Source organism: Tiliqua scincoides, chromosome 5, assembly GCF_035046505.1.
Source record: "Tiliqua scincoides isolate rTilSci1 chromosome 5, rTilSci1.hap2, whole genome shotgun sequence".
NCBI lineage: Eukaryota > Metazoa > Chordata > Lepidosauria > Squamata > Scincidae > Tiliqua > Tiliqua scincoides.
In genome coordinates this window covers 49,219,508-49,244,932 of record NC_089825.1, presented here as the reverse complement: position 1 = coordinate 49,244,932, position 25,425 = coordinate 49,219,508, and the positions used below count along the sequence as shown (strand labels likewise).

General features: G+C 39.9%; 1 protein-coding gene across 3 annotated transcripts in view; it reads right to left on the bottom strand.

Moving 5' to 3' along the window:
- Positions 1-1,146: 1,146 nt before the first annotated feature.
- Positions 1,147-25,425, bottom strand: part of ATP2C1 (ATPase secretory pathway Ca2+ transporting 1) — a 75,756-nt gene continuing 51,477 nt past the window's right edge. For all 3 annotated transcript variants that reach the window (XM_066627224.1, XM_066627222.1, XM_066627223.1), the window contains 16 exons: positions 22,431-22,555; positions 20,056-20,153; positions 19,303-19,398; positions 19,134-19,223; positions 16,344-16,448; positions 14,863-15,019; positions 14,067-14,237; positions 12,410-12,507; positions 11,189-11,239; positions 10,329-10,495; positions 8,866-8,934; positions 6,400-6,516; positions 4,912-5,059; positions 3,395-3,490; positions 3,006-3,147; positions 1,147-1,908 (listed from right to left, as the gene is read on the bottom strand). In XM_066627224.1, coding sequence (XP_066483321.1) covers positions 1,775-1,908; positions 3,006-3,147; positions 3,395-3,490; positions 4,912-5,059; positions 6,400-6,516; positions 8,866-8,934; positions 10,329-10,495; positions 11,189-11,239; positions 12,410-12,507; positions 14,067-14,237; positions 14,863-15,019; positions 16,344-16,448; positions 19,134-19,223; positions 19,303-19,398; positions 20,056-20,153; positions 22,431-22,555 — 1,864 coding nt within the window. In that variant the 3' untranslated portion in view covers positions 1,147-1,774. The remainder of the gene's footprint in view (positions 1,909-3,005; positions 3,148-3,394; positions 3,491-4,911; positions 5,060-6,399; positions 6,517-8,865; positions 8,935-10,328; positions 10,496-11,188; positions 11,240-12,409; positions 12,508-14,066; positions 14,238-14,862; positions 15,020-16,343; positions 16,449-19,133; positions 19,224-19,302; positions 19,399-20,055; positions 20,154-22,430; positions 22,556-25,425) is intronic.

Genomic DNA, 25,425 nt, shown 5'->3' with positions numbered 1-25,425 from the left:
AAATGCCAGTATCCTATATCCTCTTGTTAAAGGATGCAGGTAATAATACTTGAAATCAACCCATTTTTGCCCAGCCCACAGGTATACACATTTGATCCCATTGCATATATGCAACATTGGGAAGGGATGGCTTTTACAAAACCCCCATGCTTCTTCTGTAGATACAGAAGGTTGCAGATTTCTTTTCTTGTGTGTCACATTGGTCTGGATTATCCTCCAATGTTTACAAACAGTTTTAGACCACAAGGCATTGCAGGATGGGAAAAGGCCAGAAAAGCCCTGATGTGCAATTGGAACACCATGCATAACCCCTTCAGATCCTGGCCATGATTTGCAAGTGAGAAGTAACTGGAAGCAAATGTGAAGATTCATACCAACATGAAGATCTGTTGCATCACTGATATTGATGACTAAATCAGTATTTTTTACTTTATAATAGTCACTCCCATCTCACCATGTGGCATACAATGTAATACAAACAAAGATATTATTAACAGTATTTATTATTAACAGTATTTATATCTAAAGATATATTAGATTTAAGAGGGGAAGCTATGGAGGCCCACATTATCTGCAAGTTCAGCATCCACAGATCCAAACCCAAATGGAGCACAGCTCCAGTCAGGGTCGAAGGCTTTTCTGACGCCCAGAGACCATGGCCTCTGCTGGCTTCAGAATGGCCATTAGGGTTGAAAAGACACAACTTCCAATTTCCCAAGGAAACCTAAGTGATATTTAATATCTATAAGGAATTCTGAGGCCCAAGGAAGCCCTGCCCTCCCCTCCGATTCAAGAATCAAAATTGTTAGTGAGGACCCTATATATGATAGAAGTCACTTTTGAACATATAGGAAGCTGTCCTGTATCATGTTGTACCATTATATACAGTAACTGATAGCAGCACTTCAAGTTTTCAGATTTTCCAGCCCTACCTGGCCATGCCAGGGATTATAGCTGGGACTTCTGTATGCAAAGCAAGTGCTCAACCACTAAGCTACAGCTGTTTCTCAGCTAAGTGTGGGATATTATCCAGAAATGCAAGAAGTTTTAAGTGAAAAATTATGTCATTGTGGAGATGAAGCACGCTTAGAAATTCCTTTTCCAATCCAATTTTACCCTCAGCATACCAAGTTATACTTGCACACATTTTAAGAAAAGCAGACATTTATTTCAAAATTGTAATATAGGCTTTTCAATCACAAAAAGAAAGAAAAGACAGTGATCCGACAGTGGTCACATCCTGTGCAAAGAACTCAGGATACAAAAAAACTAGCACAAGATACACATTGGAGGATAATGTAAATAAATACAGGAGCTGAAATATGGCACTCTTGCAATTCATTCTAGACCAGATGGAATGCCTCAAATATTTAGTAGTGATGTCCCACCACCGTAAAAGTAAAGTCTTTTTTAAATAAACTAAAATATTTATATCCAATACATGTTCCTATACACACAGAACTGTTAAGAGCAAGAGGTGGGTCTTAGGCTTTGACAGTGTTCCTTTTTAAATTAGCCTCTCACACTTACAAAGTTCCATTCAATCTGAAAAAGTAAGGTTTTGTCTGAGGAAAAAAAGTTACTCAAGTTGCATAATTTTCTTTGTTACTTCCCCAGCTGGAAGTTTAAGATTCAACAGTCTTTAAAATTGCCAATGTTCATCTTTAGTCAGAGACACCAAAAAGACTTGTCAAAAGCCCTTCATCTTCTTTTGTGACTTCCTCCTACACAGACAGCAGTTTCTAGTTTTGCAACAGAAATAATGCAATGTGCATCATACGTCAAGAAAAGATGGTACAGATGAAGAACTGCCATGTTTCTGGGTCTTCTCCCTGCTTCTTTCAACCTTCTTTATAGTCTCTGCCACAATACACACCGAAGAGGTGAGACCCAGAAGAAACAGCAAGTCTGGAAAAAGACAAGTTTTAAAAACCCAAACAGAAACACAAGCAACTCACCATTATTTCTTAACTGGCTATGAACACTGAAAACCCAACCAATTTGATTCAAGTCAAATCACTGTTTTCCATAATAAAGTTTGTCTCACCAATACAACTACCTTTATAAAAAAAACTGATCCACCAGCAGAAAGTATACAAACCAAAAGCAACATTTCAGTTCTACCAAAATATAACCCTTTTGAAAGGCTAAAGGCTGAATTTGCTTTTCAAATTGGAACCTCAACATCTTATTTTTCAAGTTCCCCCCCCCTAAATAGCTAATCCCCTTTTTGCTTTAGTAGTGTTTTTATAATTCATTGCATATTTGTTAGCTATAAACCCAGTTTCAGTGTTTGCAAAGTTTATTTTTTCCAATTGCTGAGCATTTGTCATTAGATGGACTAAATACATCCACATCAGGTTTATTTTAGGTCATCTTGGGAGTTTCTGTGCGATGAACAAACCTTTCCCTTCTACAGGTATCAGGAAAGGTGGCTTAGAGCTGTTGAGTTCTCCAAGTAAGCCCCAACTAAAAGACTGATCAAAACTGGTCAGTACTGTTGAGAGAAGTCTATGGCCATTCACCTAATCAAGACAAGTTCAACACAAGTAGGGTGAAGGTGTTGGAAGAGAAGCTGAGAAAACGCTACAAGGAACTAGGGATAAGAATGGAGATGCACCTTTCTTACATTACATGTTTGAGGGGGGAAATTCCACAGTTGGGAGGACAGCTGCTACAAAAATTGCACAAGAGCAACGTATATTTACATATTCTAACTCTATGCAAGTTTCATCTATTTGTGAATACCTTCCTTAACACTATACATCAAAATACTGTATCTTTTTGATAATCAAGAGTTCAATTTTTTTTGGCCTGGTATAGTTTTCTTCCTAGTATTTAGGATTATTTTCATCTTCTCTCCTCTCCTGGAATTTATTTGGCTATTTGCAATTTTGGCTTGTTTTACAGTACAGTAGTAGTTTATTTTAACATTTGTTCTTGTAAGCCTCTTTGAATCACTCAAAAGGAAGACAGGATATAATTTTTAAAATATTGTTTCTTACCTAGTATACTTAGACTCTCTGTCTGAAAAACCTTTTGAAGAGGAGGGAAATAGATTACCAGCAGCTGCCCCATTATAGATCCAAGAACTGCATAACAGAACATTTTGTTGCTGCAAAGTCCAATCTCAAACACAGACTTGGTCTGAAGATTTAAAAAAATAAAAACTTATTTTTCCAGTATGTTATTTGTAATATATTCTCTGTGTTTGAAAGACCCCACTGAAAAAATCTCATCAGCTGTCTGGAACCACCAATATCAAATATATTGATAAACCTGTTTAGCTTTTACAGTTTCTAGATCTAATTCCTTGTATTTTCTGTTAAGTTTTGATAAAATTGCAGTTCCCTTAGAATTATGAACATTCTGAAATTTAATAGAGTTCACATACCTGAGATCTGGAACTCAAAGCATTGAACATATCAAAAAACACAAAGCAAGTGAAGGTCATTGTTGTATCTCGAGGTGTTATGACATTGTCTCGCAGCTGCCAAGAGAAAATGTTAAATATATGTAATCCTCCACAGATCTACAATAAAGCATTTTAAATGCATGTTTTTAATCCAAAACCTGAAACCAGAATATGAGAAACTGAAGCCAAATCACCAATCCAGGACTAGAACGATCCAAACTGGTTGGTCTTCTAACTCCTAATTATCGGATACATCTAGAAACCTAAATTATTTTTTTCAGTTGAGGACTGGCACCTAGAACCCTGGAGTAACCGTCCAAGTTTGGTCTTCTACCAAAAAGACTAGAAACATTGCAGGGCCATATATTCCTCATAGCAATTACAGTAAAAGCTGTGTTACCTGATAGTGTGACAACCTCTGTTAACTAGCCTCTCCACAAGGGGGCAAAGATGCCAACTAAGTGGAATACATCCCACTTCTTTCCACATGAGGGCCTAGTAAAGAAAGAAGTGGAACATCTTTGTTCTCAGAGGGCTCTTGTGAAAAAAGGCAGCGTAGGGAACTCTATCAGGTTAGGAGGGAGCCCTAGGTATGGTGAAAAAGCTTTGTTTACCAAGCACTTTGGGGTAATCTGCATCCCGCATGCATGCTGGATAACATGGCTTTCTTCGTGTATATATAAAAGTAATTCTATTACCAAGGGAAGTGTAATTATAAGTTTAAGTTAAAACTTTCTCTGCCAGCACAACCATGATATTGATAGCCATGCTGGAAAAATTATACTGAAAATTATTTCTAGCTCTGTCTTTCACTGACATTTTTCAAATACAAGACAAACCAACTGCCGATCTTGCAGTGAAAATTTCAACAGCATAATTCTTTGGGCATTCACTCAGAAAGATGCAAGTCCTACAGTCTTTAATGACATTTACTTCTATTATGTATTACAAATATCAGCTTTGCACTGCAACCCGAAAAGCTACTTCAGGCAGGTCCAAGAATATGTGCATACCGGGTGGGATTTTACATTTTTCTATGAACGAATCTCACATCATTTAAAACATACTGATTTGTAAGTATCTCCATTTCAACAGCAGACCATCTTGCACATAGAGAGCTGCTACTGGAGAAACCCAAGTCCAAAGCCCCTTAGACACACAAGACTAGTTATAGGGTTTATTGCAGTGATTTTCAACCTTTTTAGTCTCACAGCACACTGGCAAGGTCCTAAAACTGTCAAGGCATACCATGCTGTTGGTGGGGGGCTCACATTCCCCAATGGCTCTTCTAATAAGTGATCCTCCCCCAAACTCCTACAGCACATCTGCAGACCAGGGCACACCAGTGTGCCACAGCCCAGTGGTTGAAAATGACTGGTTTACTGAATCTTGGCCAGAGTCTGTGCATTTTCATATTTTCAACTAGTGGCATAAAAGCAGTACTGCTATCAGAAAATTAATGTATTTTGGAAAAAAGAGATGCATCTCTCTCATACCTCTCTCCAGAAGACAAACAGTGTGCCACATACAATAATTATAGATGAAATTAATATTTTCACGATCAGATTTTTGGTCAAAATGCTGTCCTTGACATTTCTTGGAGGTTTCCGGATAACATCTTTATCCACAGGCTCAACTCCAAGGCTAAAATAAGAAAGCAAATCATTTTGGAAAACTTAGATTTATTGGTGCAGCATAAAATAAACATGGAAAGGCATTCAGAAAATGCTCTAAGTTCATATTCTCACTCAGCAAATCCAAACGTTCCCTTACAGATCAATCATTATAAAACGGGCCTCTACCATCTTCTTAAAAATCTGATCTTTAACAATACCTATCTTCAGCTCTAGGGTCCCCTTGCAGACTGCTTTTGGTAAAATACTTTAACCACAGAAATGTTTGATACAGGCCTGGGTATCATTACAACTAAACCAAAAACTAACACTTAAATCTAAAGACCCAGATAAACATTTCTTGTATTATTAATGTTTATCTGGGTCCTTAGATTTTGTGTTAGATTAAATTAGGTTTAAATCCCCACTGAGGAAGAAAGACAGCCAACTGAAAGCTATCAGAGAAGATAATCAGTTTTAAATAATATTACTTCCAGTGCAATCCTATGCATGTTTACTCAGAAGTAATCCCTATTGCATTCAATGGACCTTACTCCCAGGTAAGATTGTATAGGATTGCTGCATTCATTTCAGATAAGCAGCAACTATATCCTAGGTAAGCCTGAAGGCAATTGAAAGATCTGAGGATTAACCTGGTCAGGGTGACTGGCTTTCCTATGGAAACATCCAGCTACATAGACTGAAGTTTCCATTTGCCATACCAGGGTAACCTTGCCATTGTGACAACTTGCAGAACTAGTGCCCAATGTAGGTAGATTGAAGGAAAAGTACACCTTAGATCTTGCCCTTGTGATGCAATGACTAGATCTGGGTTCAGATCTCCATGAAGACACTTCTGACCCTTTTCATTTTTCTCACCGAGTGTAGATATTGTATTCTTGTATTTTAAAGAGACTGAATGAAAAGCAACTGACAGTATCTCCTGCTAAGGCATTTAGTAAAAAACCAAGACTCTGAGCAGAGCTTTGATGTTCTGTGTCAATCATATGAAAGTATGCCAAGGGACTATTTTTTGGTGGATGACTTGTAATGAAACCTTGTGCATACAACTATGTCAAAAGTCCACTTGAGATGTTTGCACACCACCACAGTGTTAACAAAAAGTCACTTTGAAGGGTATGGCTGAAAATACACCTAGCCCCAAATCTCTTCTACAGGCTATGCATGAACAAAAGGAACAAAGTTGATCACACAAGTACACATTAATCACACAGAAGATAGCTTGTGAGAAATGAATCCAACTATATGAAGTCTCAGAAATATTTCTGTTGTCTAAGAACTTTGAAAAAATGGCACACAATTTGACATCTGTTGTCTACTATAATTGCGTTTTGTTTAAAAGCATTTTACCTTTGAGCTGGAGGTCCATCCATGATAATGTTGATCCATAAGATCTGCATGGCATTGAGAGGATTAGGAAAGTTCATTAATGTGGCCAATGAGATTAATGTCAATGCAGCTATACTCCTGTTGAAAAAAAGTTGTTTTATACAGCTGTCAGCACAGTAAAGGTTTTTTGGGAGGCTTGTTGATAAACATTTCAAGAAATGATAAAAGATGCAATACATTTAAGTACTAGCCATTTTGACAAACAATCCAAAAATCCAGTAACAATCCAATTGCTTTAAAACAGATCATGTACATTAAGAGCCATATCAGAGCATGTTGAAGATTAATATGGAGTCCAAAATAGCAGTTTAAACCTTCTAGTAATCTGTGCTACAATACATCCACATTGAGTAATGAAGCCAAAGCAGTATATTGCTTTGTCTACTTGATAAGGTACACGTTTTCCAACAATTGCAAGAGAAGTTTTGGGTGGATTTTTTTGCTTTTCAATAAGCATGCAAAAAACTGAAGTCCTATTAACCCATTTCCACCTAGCCCACAGGTGTACATATTTGACTGTTGCATATACGCAATGTTGAGCAGAAATGACTTAAGCAACTTGCAGGTGTTTCAGGAATGGGCACCCAAAAAAACTAAATACCACCTTTGGCTGGCATAACACTACAGTGGTGCCTCGCATAACGAATGCCTCGTGCACCGAAAAACTCGCAGAACGAAAGCGTTTTGCGATTTTTGGTGACTCGCACAACGAATTTTTATGACCCGTGCTTCGCAAGATGAATTTTTTGTTTGTTTGTTTTGGTTTGTTTTAAGTGGGGGATCTTCATGCCAGTTTATGATCCCGTTCACCCTAATAAGGGGGGGATCTTCATGTCAGTTTATGATCCCATCCACCCTAGTAAGGGGAGGATCTTCATGTCAGTTTATGATCCCGTCCACCCTAGTAAGGGGAGGATCTTCATGTCAGTTTATGATCCCGTCCACCCTAGTAAGGGGAGGATCTTCATGTCAGTTTATGTAAGTAAGTCCCATTGTGCTTGCTCCCAGGAAAGTGTGCACAGGATTACAGCCTTCAAACTCTCCACTCAGCATCCCCCCCCCCCATTGCTCATTCACCCTCTCACTGCCCCATTTCCTTCGCATTTCCCCCCATGATCACGGCAAAAGCAAGCAATTGAGTGCAGCTGCTCTGTCCTCCTCCCCAGCTTAGAGCACAATCCTGTGTGTGTCTCCTCAGAAGTAAGTCCCATTGTGCTTGCTCCCAGGAAAGTGTGCCCAGGATTACAGCCTTCAAGCTCCCCACTCAGCATCCCCCCCCCGTTTTTGAAATCCTCAGTACAGTATGTATGCCTTTAAAGAGCACTTAATAAACACTTTGTAAACCAAATTTGACTTTGTTCTGACTTTTCTTGCCCATAGGAACGCATTAATTAAATTTCAATGCATTCCTATGGGAAAACGCGCTTCGCAAAACGAAAAATCGCATAACGAAAGCACTCGCGGAACGAATTAATTTCGTTATGCGAGGCACCACTGTATATGGTTGAAACCTTTGCCAATTTTTGTAAATACAATGTAGTTGTTTTAGTAGGAATGGTCCAAATCAGATATACACAAAGTGCCCCCCCCCCCACGCACACAACTCTGTTCAGGTACATTGTGGCAAACATGCCTTCTTACTTGGTGGTCACAGCACTTCAACACCCACCGTTTTGGAAATTGCAAAACTGACTAAAATCAACACTGAATACGGAAATAAGCCCTCCAAATTATCAGCAAGGCAGCGAGTAAAAGAAAAGATAGATACTTCCCATTAAATAGACACCAGTGGTAGCTTCTCCACTAACACAAATAGAAGCTTTGCAGTTTGTCAGAGCTGTGACAAAGGGAAAATATTAAATAACTTTCCACACATGTCACAGTTTTAATTCTGAATGCCCTCCACTACTGTTTAAGTCTCTCTCACACAGACCCCCCGCCCAAACTGCATGTTTAACACAATGCGTAGCTTGTCCCCTAAACTCCCACTTCTTGCATACTTGTAAGTTAAGCCATCTGCTACAGTGGTTGGAAGGAGACGACCTTATCAAGAGAGGCAAAACCATCACAGTTTTTAGATTAAGGAGGCGCAGATTTTTTTATTTTTTTTGCGGAAAAAAATTCTGCTCCCACTAATCCCTTAATTTTAACCAACTATTTCATGCCCCAAGTATTTCATGCAGTAAAGTATTTTCAGGAGTAAATTTTCACTATGCAGATGCTTTCGTACTACTTTTGAACTCCCAGTGCTTGGTACAATGCTAGATTAATTCTAACGGCAATAAAAATGACTAGAAAATCTTGCAGATAAGGCTGCATTGTCAATCACCAAGGTCAGTTTATGCTGTATTGCCCATGCAGACTTTTATGCAACTGATCAAAGAGATTTATAACAGGAAGCTGCCAATAGTATGGTGCAAAACTTACGTGCTAAGTTGAAATCTAACAAAATTTTTAATGTTATTATAAATTCCTTTACCCTCTTCGATTGCAGACCTGAAATACAGAACCCAAAGAAAAAGTTTAGAGAAAATTATAAACACACTTAGGAGTTACATTTTCATGATGGCTTCTGTGGCAAGCCAAGATATTTCAAATTAGTCTTAAACATTTATCATTTCTCCCTCAGCCACTTATGTTAATATCATTCTGCTTTTTCAATGTTAAGTCAATTACAGTAAGATTTTAATCCCACCTTCAATATGGATGGAATTTCAAAATTTAAAAAATGAGTTACCACATTATCAGGTGATCTATGAAGTACTACTGCATGCCATCTGCTCTAGGAGCAAAGACTGAGAATATAGCTAGATTTGGACATGCCCTAATAACCCATTTCTGCCCAGTGCACAGGTATACACATTTTATCCCTGTTGCATATATGCAACATTGGGCAGAAAGGATTTAAACAACTGTGGGGAGGAGTTTCAAAGCAAAAGTTACAGCAGTAAACTATATGAAATTTGTTAACCTACTCAGTGAATAAACTGTACTTCTTTTTATGTTTGCAGGACATGATGTTCAACTGGCTAAAGCAGGGGTGTCCAAACTTTTGGCAGAAGGACCACGTCATCTCTCAGACACTATGTCAGGGGCCAGGAAAAAAGGAGTAGATTTACATAAGTGAATGTATTAGAGATGGAACTTATATGAATGAATGAAGGTCTTGCAATAGCTCAAGGCCTATAAAAGGCCTTGTTCTAAGCAAGACCAGCCTTTCCTTCGCTGCTACTGCTGCTTCACAGACATGAAACAGCAAGCAGCAGAGAGAAAACACGGTCTGCAGCTCATGTTAGAGATTGAACAGTTGTCCCTTGCGCTGAGAACAATTGTGTTGGGCCAGTAAGGGTCTCCTGCGGGCCAGAGGCTTATTGGAGACTGGGGGCTCCCCGAGGGCCACAAATGGCCCCCGGGCCAGAGTTTGGACACCCCTGGGCCGCTAAAGCAATACAATTCTCCAACTCATTCATACAGATTATTAGATATCAACCTTTTCAGACCTGATCCACAGGAAAAGTATTTCAGTTATTATATATATCCATTTACCTATCACCTTCCCATTTCACCTATAATAATAATAATAATAATAATAAATAATAATAATAACTTGGTATTTATATACCGCCTTTCTGGTCATTGGATTACTCCTCTGACTTTATTCAAAGTGGTTTATGAGCAGCAAACTCTACACAGAACAAAAAGATCCCCTATTAATACCACCTCATGGTGTAAACAGAATTCTTGTGACATATGTGCACACTCAATAGATACTATGAACATTTTGCAACAAGTTTGTCCTCAACAAATGGGTGGAATACTGAAAGTTCACTGACCCATTCAGATTATATAAGTTATGTAGTGTGAAGAATGCAAATACAAAACAAACTTACATTATAGTCTGAAAGTCATCATCCACTAGAATCATGTCAGCAGCTTCTTTGCAAACATCAGTGCCGGTCTGGCCCATTGCTACTCCAATGTCTGCTGCTTTCAGGGCTACAGCATCATTCACTCCATCTCCCGTCATAGCAACCACGGCACCATTATTTTGTAGGGACTGAGAAAGAAGTTATTACTGATATTTTGCGATGAGGACTTGTAAAATACTCCATTTGAATTTAACTGCAGTGACTTTGATCCGGAGAAGCACAAGCAATGTTCTACTCCCTCCTCCCTATATGCCCTGCCAGAACTCTGGAATGGTGTGGTGAGAGGAACTGCCAGGGAACAAGAAAACTGTTTAAAATAGGGAGCACTTTCTACAAATGGAAGTGCTTTTCCAATTGTGCAAGGCACTTTTGGATCCACCTAGTGTTTGTAAAATCTTTGGTTTCAGTAGGAGAGACAGTAAACTTTCACTGAGGATTCAAATCTATAATAGATAAAAGGCTTTTATTGGACAAATTGAGGAAATATGAAGAAGAATAGGAATTCACTGGTTCTACTCAATTTCTTACTGTGCAGTCCCAAACCCAACAGTTTCTCAATTTTCTCTTTTCTTAGTTCTGATTTTCAGTTTCACTGTGTCCTTTTATGAACTGCATAAAATTGCTTCATAACAGCTAGTTCTGTATATGGGACCTGCATATTTGAGCAACCCTCTGAATTCAATCTGTATTTTGCCTCTTGGTATTAATGGCAAATTACTCTTGAATAATCCCAACTGATTCAATAGGACATTTGGTTTACTATCATTATATCATATCAAACATCAAAAGGAATAGAGATGTTTTCTAGAACATGCACATACCTTAATGATCTTCAGCTTATGTCTGGGACTGGCTCGGTAAAACACTGCTACCTAAAAACAGATGCGTTGGGATAATTGGGTCTTAATTATTATAAGATTCCACTTCTTAACTATGAGTTTCTTCTTCCGTACAAGTCTATGCTTTTAAAGATAACAAAACAGTTTGAATAAGATAGACACAGTGGAAAGAGACAGTCTGATCATCTATCCTTTCTCCTTGTTTTCACAAGCCATTGTTACTGTCAGGAATAGCTCTAGAAGAGTGGTAAAAATGCATATTTGCTAGGGCCTCCAAGATCAGCAGAAGGCCCGTCACCCTTACAGTACAATATTCTCTCGGCATGGAGCATTTACAGCCTAATCTAGCGTTTCTCAATGTATGCCCCCTGCAGTACCACTTTGCATAGTCCACCTATTGGAAGAACCGCCAGAAGTAACTGGCAAATGTCATCACCAGATACTTCCACACTGGGAAGCCAAATGCAATGCAACACACACCAGTAAGTGGCTCAGGTTGGATGGGACAACTATTTCAAGCACACAAGAAGTGCATGCTGGAGCTCAAGCCTCCTACCACTGCTTATTGCATTGCTTGTCTTGCTGCTAGGCATGGGGGTCTGGGGGCCACACACATACCACCAGGCACCACCTCAAGTACCACTGGTTAAAAAATGCTGGCCCATGCAGTCTACTCAGGAGTAAGTTCTAGTGTGTTCAACGGGGCCTACTCCCAGAAAAATGTGCACAGGAACTGGGGCCCCGAGTCTTAAAATCAGAGGCAAGGTATCAAAATTCTTGGTTTGTAAATCCCACTTTTTCCAGAGGGCCCCAGTTCCAAGTGCTGTTCGGAGTCACACACTCTCATTAAGTGTTAGATTCCCTACTATCCAAAACAAAATCTAGCATTGTGGTACAGCAACTTGAAGCTAAACAAAATTTCCATTGGGGGAGCTAAATATACCAGACTGTAAAAGCTAAAAATGGTACAATATCTCATATACCCTCTGACAAGGATTTTAAAAGATACAGAAACAGACTAGTGGTTCTCTAGAATTACTATCTCCATCTCTATTACTAATATATTCTTATCCTTAAGATACACAGAGACATTCAATATTGCTATTCAGAGCATCTCAACATTGCTAGTTCTTAATTTCTCAATTTAAAAGTTTCCTCAAATGTTTTCCACTCCCACCAGTTGCTCTCCATTTTAATACTAACCTTTGGTGCTATTTGTGAAAGCTGTTGTATATCTAATACATCTATTTCTTCACCAGAGACAGACTGAGAATTTTTGGAATACAATCCCAAACGACTGGCTAGAACAGAAAGGTACAACAGTTACTTTACTTAGGTGTTCCAAAGAATGGTTACTGTGAACTGTACCTAGAACAGTGAATTGTATTTAATGCATTAATAATAATAATAATAATAATAATAATAATAATAATAATAATAATAATAATAATAAACTTTATTTTTATCCCGCCCTTCTCCCCAAAGGGACCCAGGGCGGCTTACAACATATTAAAAAAAACAAAAAACAGATTAAAACATAATTTAACAGATAAAAACATTAAAAACACATTGTCAGAATAAAAGAGCATAAAACAGCAGTTCAAAGAGGAATCATGCCTATAAGAAACTAAAAGATGTATAAAAGATGTTAAAGCTGCCCTCAGCCATCCCTGAACCACAAATTCCTCTTCATCACCAAGACTCTTAGGTGGAGTCTATTCCTGCAGCAGAGAACCTACAACTGCAACAAGTCAAACTGCTGGGGAGAACTGCCTCTTTTTAACTTGTAACAGCAGAAGTAGAAGTGCTGCTAACCAAAAGGAAGGCTTGCCACTTCTCAAGGCAAATCTCAAATGAAAGTAAAGGAGACAAATGCTGCCAATTTCCGGCTGTTGGCTGGCAGGCTTTGGAAGCTTATCATCATGGCTGAGATATGCCAAAGAGCTGCTTATGGTCACAGAGGGGCTTGCAATGGCCCAGCAAAATTTGATTCGACTTTGAATACAAGACAACGAGAGACCTGCATCCTGTTATCACTCCCTTGCATCTGGCATTCTGAGGTAGCCTACTTCTAAAACCAGGAGGTTGCACATACACATCATGGCTTGTAACCCGTGATAAATTTTTCCTCCATAAATCTGTCCAATTCCCTTTTAAAAGGCATCTAAGCCAGATGCCATCACCGGCACTGGAAAATCGGGTCGGATTGGGCCCTAGGTCACTTATTTAGTCTAAATGTAACCTACGTCACAGGGCTGCTGGGAGGATTAAAGTTGACCATGTGTGATAAACCCAAGATCTTTGGAGGGAGAGTAGGAAGAAAATAATAAAACGAATCATAGCATCGATTTTAGACATATAGTAGAAACTCAACTATATTTCCTGCTTATCCCAATTTAGATTTTGCAATCCAATAATTAGTGTACATATCCTAAACAGAAACACATGATATGTCTGGAATAAAGGCTAGGATTTTCAGACTAATTGCATGCTGGGTAAAGTAGTATTTTGTCTGCTCAAGCTCTCCCAACACTCTATTTTAGTGGCTGTCCCCTAGTTCTGGCATTGTGCAAGAGAGAAATGAACATCCATCTATCCATGCATAATTTTGTACATCTCAATCATGTCCCCCCTCAGGCACCTTTTTTCTAGAGTAGACTGAAAGAGTCCCAAATGCTGTAGCCTTTCCTCATAAGGGAGGCCCAGCAAGACTGCTATTTAAGAAAACAAGTCTGGGCAGCCCCTTGAGCCAATTTTACAGTTCTTTCCATCCCAGCCCCAACTGCAAAATCCAAAGAGATTATTTCTATTGGCAAGGCAATTAACAATTCACAGGAAGAAATAAAGAATCAATTCATACCAATGGCAACTGCAGTCTCCTGTGAATCTCCAGTAATCATTTTTACTGCTACTCCTGAAGCGATAAGTGTCGCGACAGCTTCTTTTACAGCAGTTCTTGGAGGATCGATAATTCCAACTAGACCCAGAAAGGATAGCTGCCCAAGCTCAGGACCAGAAGCTAAGGCCAGAACTTTCAAAGAAACAAGAATATGTTTACAATCAACTTCTATTTTAAGTTCAAATATTATAGCTAAATGATTCTTCAACACTCAGACACAGAAATTTTTTCCCAATAGTAATATGGTAACCTCTTCAGATACTTCCATATGAGTTACAAAATTAAATGTCAATTAGTTAGAATGAAGTCAACTGAAAGTGATGCAACTATTAATATGGGTCATGATAAATGTGACCTGTTTTTCCACTGTAGAGATTGCAGCATTGATTGTAGACATTTTTGTACAGTTTGGAGCATTCATTTGTCTTGACAGTACTGATACATTCTTGAAAACTACCTAATCATGTATGAATTCACTTCAGAAGTCTGCCAGTTAGAATATATGTACCACTTTAGAGTTTTAGAAACATCAAATTGCCATCTAGAAATTGTAAATGGCTGTTCTCATTTCAAAATGTGGAAGTACAACATCTATACAATTTAAAAGTTACATACATGAGCAATAAAAAATGAAACTGAATAAAGAGGGTTTATTCAGAGCTTCATTCTGGAACTTCTTTCATGCTGAACACAGCCAGCAATTAACTTTCAAAATGCTGTCCTTGGGTAACATGACAATACAGGGATATGGTATTACCTCTAAGTCCTGCAGAGCCCATGGATGCTTTTTCTTGCTGATAAAGATCTCTCTGTTGTTGGCCGAGGGGCAAGTTATGCCCTTTGCTATTGTACATTGTACAGTATCGAATCACTTCCTCATAAGCACCTTTCATGAAGCAAATCTCTGGCTTGTCCTAAAAGGATAAATGTGTTAGCACATGCTATCCTGTCCCCTGTCCCAACTCTGTCATTATGTAACTTCAAAGTTTTTTTCAGTTTGCCAATATTTATAAATCAACAAATTGCCCTAGGAAAGACCAAATCCATATCCCATAATTTTCTATTTGAGCAGAACTCCTTCCACTTGGAGACAACAGAGGCAGAATTTTCTTTCCTTATGTTCTATGAATAGTTCCTTCAGAGATGGCAAGAGAGCCCACTCCCACCTCACTCCCTCCTGCTTGATGCAAAAGCAGAACATTAACCCTTCCTGGCTGGAACTTCCCTCCTGCTCACCCAGCCTGAATCATGAACCCATGAGGTTTTTCACATCACAAAAAAAGCAAGCAAACACACCCAGACACAGACTAAAGTCTGCAAGTATGGGGACCACATGCCAAGTCAGTGGCCTCAGAATCAAGTCAGCCTGGATTCATCAACACAGGTGACACTAGCATACACGAGTAAGCAAAGAGCTTGTGTTTCTTCAACTTGGATTTGAGTCACCTGACTCAAGTTGCCATCCTTGGTTCAAACAATCACAAGTCTGTAGTTTGAGCATAGGAAACAAACCCACATTCTTCCTTTTTCTCCTCCCACACCCAGTTAAAAGAAAAGCTTCATGGTTTGGCAAACCAGTTTCTCATTATATCCAATCAGGGAAATGAGACTTAAGTGCTGTACAACCCAGGTTATCAAAATAGGGTTGAAGAGGCAATGTGCATGCTTGTCACTCCTTTCTTGCACATTCACAATTCAAACCACTGGTTTCTAGGACCACTGAAACCAGGTCATAAGGACTGCTCTAGGATCAAAACATGGAGGGATTACATTTTGAAAGCCCTGAGACTGAGCTATAGCAGCAGCATAGAAAACAAACTATAAGAGCTATTATCTCTCTATTTCCTGTAACTTAAAATGGTATTTTCCTGCTTCTACAATAGTTCTATGCTTTTCTTTTAAAAGGTATGCCAACATGTTTCAATAAATATTGTAAGCTTCAGAGTATAAAATTCTTCCTCGCGCCAAATGCATGTTGTCAAAAGATTCAATCACAACTGCTTGCTCCAGAAGTACATGAATTCTGGAAACTTCATACAGTGGCTCCAGCTATGTTTTACTTAAAATGGAGACTAATTGGTTTCAATGGAACTTACTTACAAAGCATGCTTACAATTTCAACCTCAGTTTGAGAACTACTCTCATATACACACAAGTAGAATTCTGTCACTTCACTTTAATTCACTTCACTTCAATGGGATACTAAGGATGTTCAATAAATTGCAGTTACAAACACACCTGTTGTGTTCTATGTACGCACTTTACAGCCATCCATTTTTGCTCAGAGCTGAAAGGATATTCTGCTTTTCTTATGTAGTCCTGCTGAATTCCATCTAAACCCATCTACAGAGGAGAACAAAGTAACATACTCAAACCACTACAATTATAGCCAGGCACGACTATTTTAAGTACTTCATATATACACCTCCGACCTCGTTCGTTTTTGGTATACACTAGTAGCACTCAACAATTGGGATATGAATTACTCTAAGGGTATGAGTTCAGAAGATGTTCCATAATTTCACTGAACTGGATTAATGAACTCAGTGAATTAGAGAACTTAGTGAACTGATTAATGAAGTTTAATTGGAGGAAGAGTTCAGGTCCCTTCCAGACCTACAAGTATATTTTGATTTCTACTGTTCATATAATCTTATGGCGGGGCTTTTCAAACTGGGGCGTTGCGACGCCCCAGCCTGCGAGCCCTGGCCTCTGCCCCCTTAAGGGGTGGGGGCATCCTGGAGGCAGGGAGGAGGCAGCAGCGCGATCCCCAGGATCATGCCGCCCAGGGGGGCTGCAGGGACTTGGGTGCACTTACCCAAGCCTCCTGCAGCCTCTCGGGGGTGCGGGGAGCCCGGCACGACCTGCAGCAGGGCTCCCCGCAGCAGTGAAAGTAAATGTGGAGGGATCAGGCTCTACTTCCGCTTTAGCTCCCAAGCCCCTGCAGCCCCCCTGGGCAGCGCAATCCTGGGGATCGTGCCACTGCCTTTCCCCCGCCCACGCTGCCTCCCCCCCCCCACCCACACAAGTACTCAGTGGTTCTCAAACTCTCCCAGAGAGTTTGAGAACCACTGTGTTATGGTGAAATAAATCAGTGAGGTTAATTTACTTTCTTAGCAAGTTTTAAATTGTAGTCCATCTTAATGCAGTGGTCAAATGCATTATGAATGAAGCTAGGAGATGTACAGAATTTCTTTTGTCCTAGGCATTCAGATGCTCTTTCAATGCCAAATAAAAGTCAATTTACTTTGAGACAGCAGTAGATTAAATTCTAGAAACATTAGAAAACATTTTGAAGGTTCCTGATGTAGTTCCTACCCAATACAGAATGGGAGACTGCCTGGGAACTTCACGGATGCTGCTTTCCATTTTAGGTGGGCAAACATAAATGTAGTCAACAGTTCCCGTCAAATATTTTTATACTTCAGTGTAAAGAAAAAAGGCTCAGCCACAAAATATGGATTAAGCAACTGGTGGGCCACTGTGAGATAAAAGAAGCTGGACTAGATGGGACCTTAGCCTGATCCAGCAAGGCTCTTCTTATGTTCTTAAGTATGAATGTTTGCCAAATATGCTTGGAGTGCAAGGCAGGCAAACACAGGCATAGCATGCAGAGTTGTGACAACTTGCTTGAGCAGTCTTCAGCTAGCAAAATGCAACTGAAAGTAGGATCACATGAAAACCCCCACATTGATAAGTGCAGCCAGAACACAGTGACTGAATGAAAATGAGATACAGTACAAGCTATCTTCTACACTCCTGGCTGAAAATAAACCAACATTACATTTAGATCCAGTTCCATATAACAGATTTCCAACCTAATAATCCTTCAGACTGACCCACTATACATTTTTCAGCAACATCTAAACATAAACAGGTTGAGCCTCATTCGCATGGGTTCCCTTCCAAGCACTCACCTGGACAGCAAAAAATGCACTATAGCAATTAATTTAAAAGCAATTTAAAAAATAAAGTTTCTTTGCTCCAGTGATTTAAGAACAGCCTTGTTGACCTTTGTGATGTAAGGTAAGAGTCATTAAGAAGACAATCCATTAATCAGTTGTCCTCCAAGAGCTTCCCTCAGCGGCTCCCTTCACCAATGCAAAGTGATCACCTTTCTTTCACTTGCTCAGGGGGAAGGGAGGGGTCCACTGGGGAGAGATTGATGGATTGTCAGCCAACTGCCCCCTCTCTCTCATTAAGGAGGCTATTGTTAAAGGACTGTTCAGTTCTTAAACTGATTTTAAATGCATTTTTCCCCTTCACCAGGGATCAGCACATTCCTTCTTGTTGAGTCAAATGTGTATAAAAAATCCGTGTATAAATAGGCTGGACCTGTAATTGATTGCACTAGGACCACTTATTACAGAACAGTTAATACTCAATCCATGTTGTTTTGGAACCATGTTGAAAGTCGACCACTTTTTGCCCTAACTATTCAGTACCCACCCAACATGCATATGTTTTATTTGTTTGGATATAAAATTGCAAAGCCTGACATTTATCTCTTTGTATTCTCTCTTGCTGCACTTTATGGGCAAATTTGAAACTAGAATTTGATCTCAACAAATCCTGGACATTTTCTAGGTCACTTCTGAAAATTGCACAGAGGCACTATTGATTTTGCTATGTTTTACAAGTGCTGGATGGCTGGAAGTGGGCCATACCCACAACTGGATCTTATTCATTGGTCTCTGCACAGTACTAGTACACTTACTACTATCACTTGCACTGTGTGATCTTTTAGGCCTTACTTTTTAAATAGAAGTTTGAGTGCTAAGAGGCACACTGCACACATTTATATGTTTTCCTAATCAATCGATTACATTTATTACCTATTCTCCTGACCACTGAGGAGTACAACTGTTTCTGATAGTTGGCTGCAGATCAGCCAAGCTTATACCATAATATATTAATCTTTAAAAGGTGCTAGAAAACTTTGTTGGTTACGTTAGTCTTGCAGCAGAAACAACTTTTCTGTCTACTCTGCGACCCTTCAGTAACTGAATACACCAGCACATCACATACCTTCATAGCAAGTGCAATTAAGGCTCCTTCGGTCGGTTTTCCCATTAGAGTGTTGTTTCTAATTACAGCATCATTGCACACACACCCAGCCTACAAACATGAAAACAATTATTAATGTCACATACTATCTGCATTCCAGAAGAAATTGACTTTCTACCAAAGTTCCTACCTCAACAATTCTGCTAACAGATGGACTGTTAAACCCACGAACAACATCACCTTCAACCATAACTTCTCCAAATCTGTTATAGCCTACTCCAGTAACCTATGAGATAAGAGACAAAATTATGGTTGTAATGCAGTAATGTTAATTTTTTTTCCTCCTGTCATTAGAGATGAAGCGATATGAAAGTTAACACCAATGATATGAATGGCAAAATATAAATCCCACCTAGAACTCCACAAAGAGCATAAATTAAATTTTTATGCTTTGGTCTAACAGGTTTATTGAGGTTGCAGAAACAAAATGGGAAGGAAAAAATCTCTGGTTAATCATTTTCTAACTGAAGTCTTGAAAGAATCAGAACATTCATAATTTTAAGAGAGTAGATTTAATAATCCTGCTATGACTCGGCTACGTGCCTTAACTTTCTTGCATAGGAAATGATAATGTAACTCAACGCTTGCAACAAGAGACATTTTAACAACAAAAGTTCTGAGCAGCCCATGCTTTATAATTCTATATTCTACTATACCCTATATCATCTCAGACAGACATGGCAGTAACTACAACTCATAGAGAAAAAAAGAGTATATCCTTCACTGAATTTCAAGCACTCTTCCATAACACCATCCATGCTAAACTAGGTCAATAAAGCCAGTATGGAGAAGTTTTCAGAACCACCACCACATGTCTTATTAAAGCCTATCTGCCTAACCATATTCACAAGTGTGAAATACATGAAAGACATTTACTATGTACCTCAGCATGTAGTCCATCAGAAGTAAATATATGTGTAACAGTCATTTCATTTTTTGTCAGTGTACCAGTTTTATCTGAACAAATCACATTGCAGCAGCCTAAAAAGCACAAATGAAATAAATCACACAAAAGTTATGACAGGTTCCATTTGGTCAAATAGTGGAAAGTTTCCCCTGGATCTCTAATTCTATAAGAAGCAGACAACACACTTCTCATTTCTCCTCAATTGAATATACCACGGGTGGCCAAACAACTCATGAGCCACATGCCCCTTTTTGCGTTTCAATTAACATAATAAAGTAAATTTTCAAGCTTTATAATTACCAGGCATAAACTGAGTCCACTGGATTAAAACAAAGTTTAATGCTCATGGTGAGTAAATTTAAGAATTTAAATGCTTCTTAAATATTGCACCTCTTAAATCTGAAGTTTATCATATGTGGCTCTTACATTAAGCCAATTCTGCCCAATGCTGCATATATGCAACAGGGACCAAATATGTGCACCTGTGGGCTGGTCAAAATAGGGTTAACCAAGTTTGCCCACCCCTGGAATATACCCTATTCCCTTTCTGCCAGAAGCATTTAATGCAGCGCTTCCCAAACTCTTACAAGGGAGATAGGAGCACTGTAAGTATATGCAGGGGAGAGGCTATGGCAGCAACAAGAACTCCATGATCACGTTGCTGCCGGGAAGGGGTTTTTTTTATTCACCAGCCTCCAGTGCCAGAGTCCTGGGAAGGTCTCTGCAGGGCTCCTCTAAACATACTGAAAATAGAAAAAATGGGCACTGCCGGTTTTCACTGTGAAATCAGAAGTGCCCTTTTTTCCTATTTAACATGTTTGGCAGTGAGGGGAGCCCTGCAGAGGGTTCCACCAGCCTCCCAGGACTCTGTTGCTGGAAGCTGGTGAGTAAAAAAAAAATCCTCCCATCACCAGCAGCAGCAGGATCCTGGGGGTGGTATTGCTGCATTCCACCTCCCCCTTAGTACCTGTGCTTCCCTGGCTGGTGGGTTGCAAGCCACCAGTTTGGGAACCACAACAAACTTGGTCCTAATCTCTCTTTCTAGGACATGCATGCTCAGTTTGGGCTTTGAATATATGCATTTCAACTCCATTAACTTTCAACAAAAATAGCAATACTTGGATATTTGTTATTCCAAAAACATGAAATTCATTAATCATAAATAGCTAACCAATTCTAGTTAAACACATATTCTGAGTTTTGGAAAGCACATTGAATTCACATTTTCCTGTCATGCCTCATTCCTGCATGTGGTAGCAGCTGAGCGTGTCAGTGTGTGTAATGCAAGCTTTGCAGCTGGCTGCTCCACCTTGCAGGAGAGGAGGAACCAGAACTAAGTACCTTGTGCTTGACATGCTTCACCCAAATGCCCCCAACCCTACTAAAAAGATATCACCATTTACCCTGATCCCTCTGATTTACTTCTGTGGTCTTCACACAGGCGCCTGGTTTGGCACCACAAGATGCTGCCAAACAGAGGACGCTGAAACTTTTTCCTTGCCTGAATGTTCTTAAAGAGACTTTTAGCAACACCTGCAGCCAAAGAGAATGGCTGGTTTCTGCCAATCGCTTCTCAGCAGCGCCAATGTGGATGGGACTTTTAAGCTGAGGATGACTTGCAACATTGGTGGCAGACCTCCATGAAGGGGGCAGAGTGGTGGCAGCGGGGGAGGGGATGCAGTACTTGAGGAATTCACAGAATAGCCTCATGTGTGTCCATTCATGCCTAGCAGGAACCAAGGCAGCTGTTTGGTGAGGAGCCAGACAGCTCCTTGGGTGGGGATGTAGGATCAAGGGGGAGGGGCTTGGTACGATCCAGAAATAGCTTCCCTGGAGCGCTATAGACTGCCCCACTACCCTCCAGCTTGTCTTGCTAGGTATGGGAAGCTTTATTTCATTTTTTACCCTTGTTTGCATATTTTTAAAGGGATTTTTTCCCCCTGCAACTCAATGCAGATGGCCTTGGCCACCTGCACCAAGTCAAATTCATGGATGCAAAATCTGCTGATAATGAGGCACGAATTTATTGACCTGAATTTATGTGTTTATTTCTGAGCAATGCATTGTTTACAGTGTCACTCCAAACAGTAAAAAAAAAGTCAAACGCCACCCTTAAGATTTATGCCTACAAAGTAAGGGACTTACAAAATGCATACTACAATCTACAAAAAAAAAATTGTTTCTGCAATGCTTTATTCCTCCAGAAGTGCTTTAAGTAGGTGTTATGTATGGACATGTAACTGTTTTTATCTCATAACAGAATTTACATCTGGTAACAGAATATATGCTCAAAGAAGTGTGGGGTTCAGGTCCTCAGACAGTCAAAATCTGTATGCTTTGGTTTTTCTTACCTAAAGTTTCAACAATTGGCAGCTTTTTGACAATAGCCCGTTTCTTGACCATTCTCATCACACCAAGAGCCAATGTTACGGTAACAACAATAGGTAACCCTTCAGGAATTGCTGCTACAGCCAAACTGTAATTTTAAAACATGTTAATTACCAATTTGCTTCAACGTCATGTGCACTTATCAGACATAGGTTATTGGGAGAACAGGGTCTGAATGGGAGAAAGACATGTGTCATGAACAATTTTGCACCAAACTAAATATGCCCTATCCACTTCAATAATTTTTTTTGCAGGGGGAGGGCTGCAAAGAATATATTGCATACAAGGTATCCTAGATTCAATCCTTGGCATCTCCACTTAAAAGTATTATAGGTAGAAGGGTTAGAAAGACCTCAGCAAGCTATGCCCAATTGAAGTAGAATGTGACAAATTAGATGGACCAATGATCCAACTACATAAGCTAACTTTGAAGTTTACTGAAATGCAGTATAAAAAAACATTAAGAATGGTCATATATAGAAGACAATGTGGGAAGATGACATGTTCTACTACAGCACAGGACATTTCCTAAAACTATGGGCTATACCAGGGGTCGGCAACCTTAAACACTCAAAGAGCCATTTGGACCCGTTTTCCGGAAAAAAAAGAAATCCTCGGGAGCCACAAAACCCTTTTGACATCTAAAATGAAGATAACACTGCATATGTAGTTTGTGCTCCCCTCTTATAGGTTCCAGTTATATAATACACTGCCCTCCTGTAGGTCACAGTTATATAATACACTCCCCTCTTATAGGTCCCACTAAAAATCAGGTCCAGACCCACAGTTGGAGAACAACTGTTTTAGATTGTGCACAGGTGAACTGCTTGTGAAGGATAATGTCATTCTTTACAGTCATTTACTTCTGTACTTTTGTAAATGCCTTTACACACAATACTACCTCTGAACAAGACCACTTAGTACTACTTAACACTGTTCACAAAAGTGCTCCTGAACAAACAAGCTAAGAGTTCAAAACTGCATAAAATAAAAGGCATACTAACAGTGATTACTTCACAACCATGAAATATGCTTTGGTGCTACATATACAGTATGTTACATATACAGTATACAAACATATACAGAATACCATCTGGTGCAGGGGTCTCCAAACCCCTTTCAAGTTTCCAAGTGAAGGAAATGGAGCAGTGAGAGTGTGAGTGAGTGACAGGGATGCTGACTGGGGAGCTTGAAGGCTGTAATTCTGGGCACACTTTCCTGGGAGCAAGCAAAATGGGACTTACTTCTGAGGAGACACGCACAGGATTGTGCTCAGAGCTTGGGAGGAGGACTGAGCAGATGCACTTAGGAAATAGGGCAGAGAGGGCGAGTAAGCGACGGGGGAATGCTGACTGGAGAGCTTGAAGGCTGTAATCCTGGGCACACTTTCCTGGGAGCAAGCACAATGGGACTTACTTCTGAGGAGACACGCACAGGATTGTGCTCAGAGCTTGGGAGGAGGACTGAACAGCTGCACTCAATTGCTTGCTTTTGTGCTGTGGCTCGGGCAGGAGGTGGCGGGGGGCTCACCCTCAGCTGCCGTGCGGGCTCTTTGGGCAGGAGCTGCTCCGCCAGCCCGTTCGCGCCCTCTTCTATGGGGCGCAGCCGCAGGACGCGTGGGAGCTGCGCTGGTGCGCTCGGGCTGGTGAGCGGCAGCTGCGTCGTGGGAGGGGCAAGCCCCTCCCCCCCAGACGGGTTGGCCCCACAGGGAGCCGCAGCAAAAGGCTGAAAGAGCCGCTTGCGGCTCCAGAATGGCAGGCTGACGACCCCAGGGCTATACAGAAGACATTACTGGACCCATCTTGCCTTTCTGGTCCTTTAAGCTTTCTCATTATGCCAAGGAAAGAGAAAGTATAAACAAATTCCAATATTATAGGCAGCTTGATGAACTTCCATCTGCACAAGATGACAGTTCTGCTCAGTTCCTGCTCAGAATTTACTTGGACAATTCTTTGCCACTGTGGACAGCAAATTACAGCTCAAAAGCCCGAAACCATCATCACTGTTCTTAGAGAGGACACACAAGATGAAAGTTCAAGTCCCATAGCACCTTAAAGAACTAAATTAAATTATGGAGTGAATTCTCATACAGCAGACTGAGAGATTATAAACATGTGTAATATACACCACTTTTCAACAAGAGTTCAAAGTGGTAAGATAGTAAAACAAATGAAGGTAGTTCCTCATTTTAAAAAGATGCAAAGGAGACACCAACAGCCAGCCACTGGGAAAGTTTCTAAAGTTTATAGGGTAAAAAAGACAGTCACCAATTAAAAGGTGTATTAGCCCTATTAGCAGGGGTCAAGATGTTCTATAGAAGACAACTGATTGATATCATTATGCATGAACACTAGCAGAGTTGTAACGAAAAGCTAGTTTTCCCCAAAGCAGACAAAGGACAGAACAGACAAGTACTCCACTAACCAATGTGCTAGATAGGCAATATGTATCAGAGAAAAAATTACTTCATGCGAAGGCCCTTTATTCTTAAACACAGGAAACACCTGTGATTTTTTTAAAGCTCCTATCATGGCTTCTGGATTACTGCAATCCTGCCAACCTTTCTTCATACAATTGTGTATCCAAGAGTGTATTCCTATGTGTTCAAATTTAATGTGCGAGTTTGGGAAGCCATTTTCTATTTCAGAAAAACCATTTTTGAATAAGGATAAGGCTATTTGTGTATAAATATAGTTAGCTTTATTTGGCTTCCTTAGCTCAATGTGCCATGTAAGATTAAACTACATTTTTTATCTCTGCAACAGTGCCAATATTTACACTGAAATTTCTCTCCCCATATTGGCTACAGATGAAATCCATTGTGAGGAATCCACATGGGACAAAAGGCTCTCATAACTGCAGTGGAGACTGAATCCACTCCACAATTTGCAAGACGTCAATTTTGGTAAGGAGTCCTTTTGCTCATTCATACTATGAATTAGCGACAGAACACCTAAG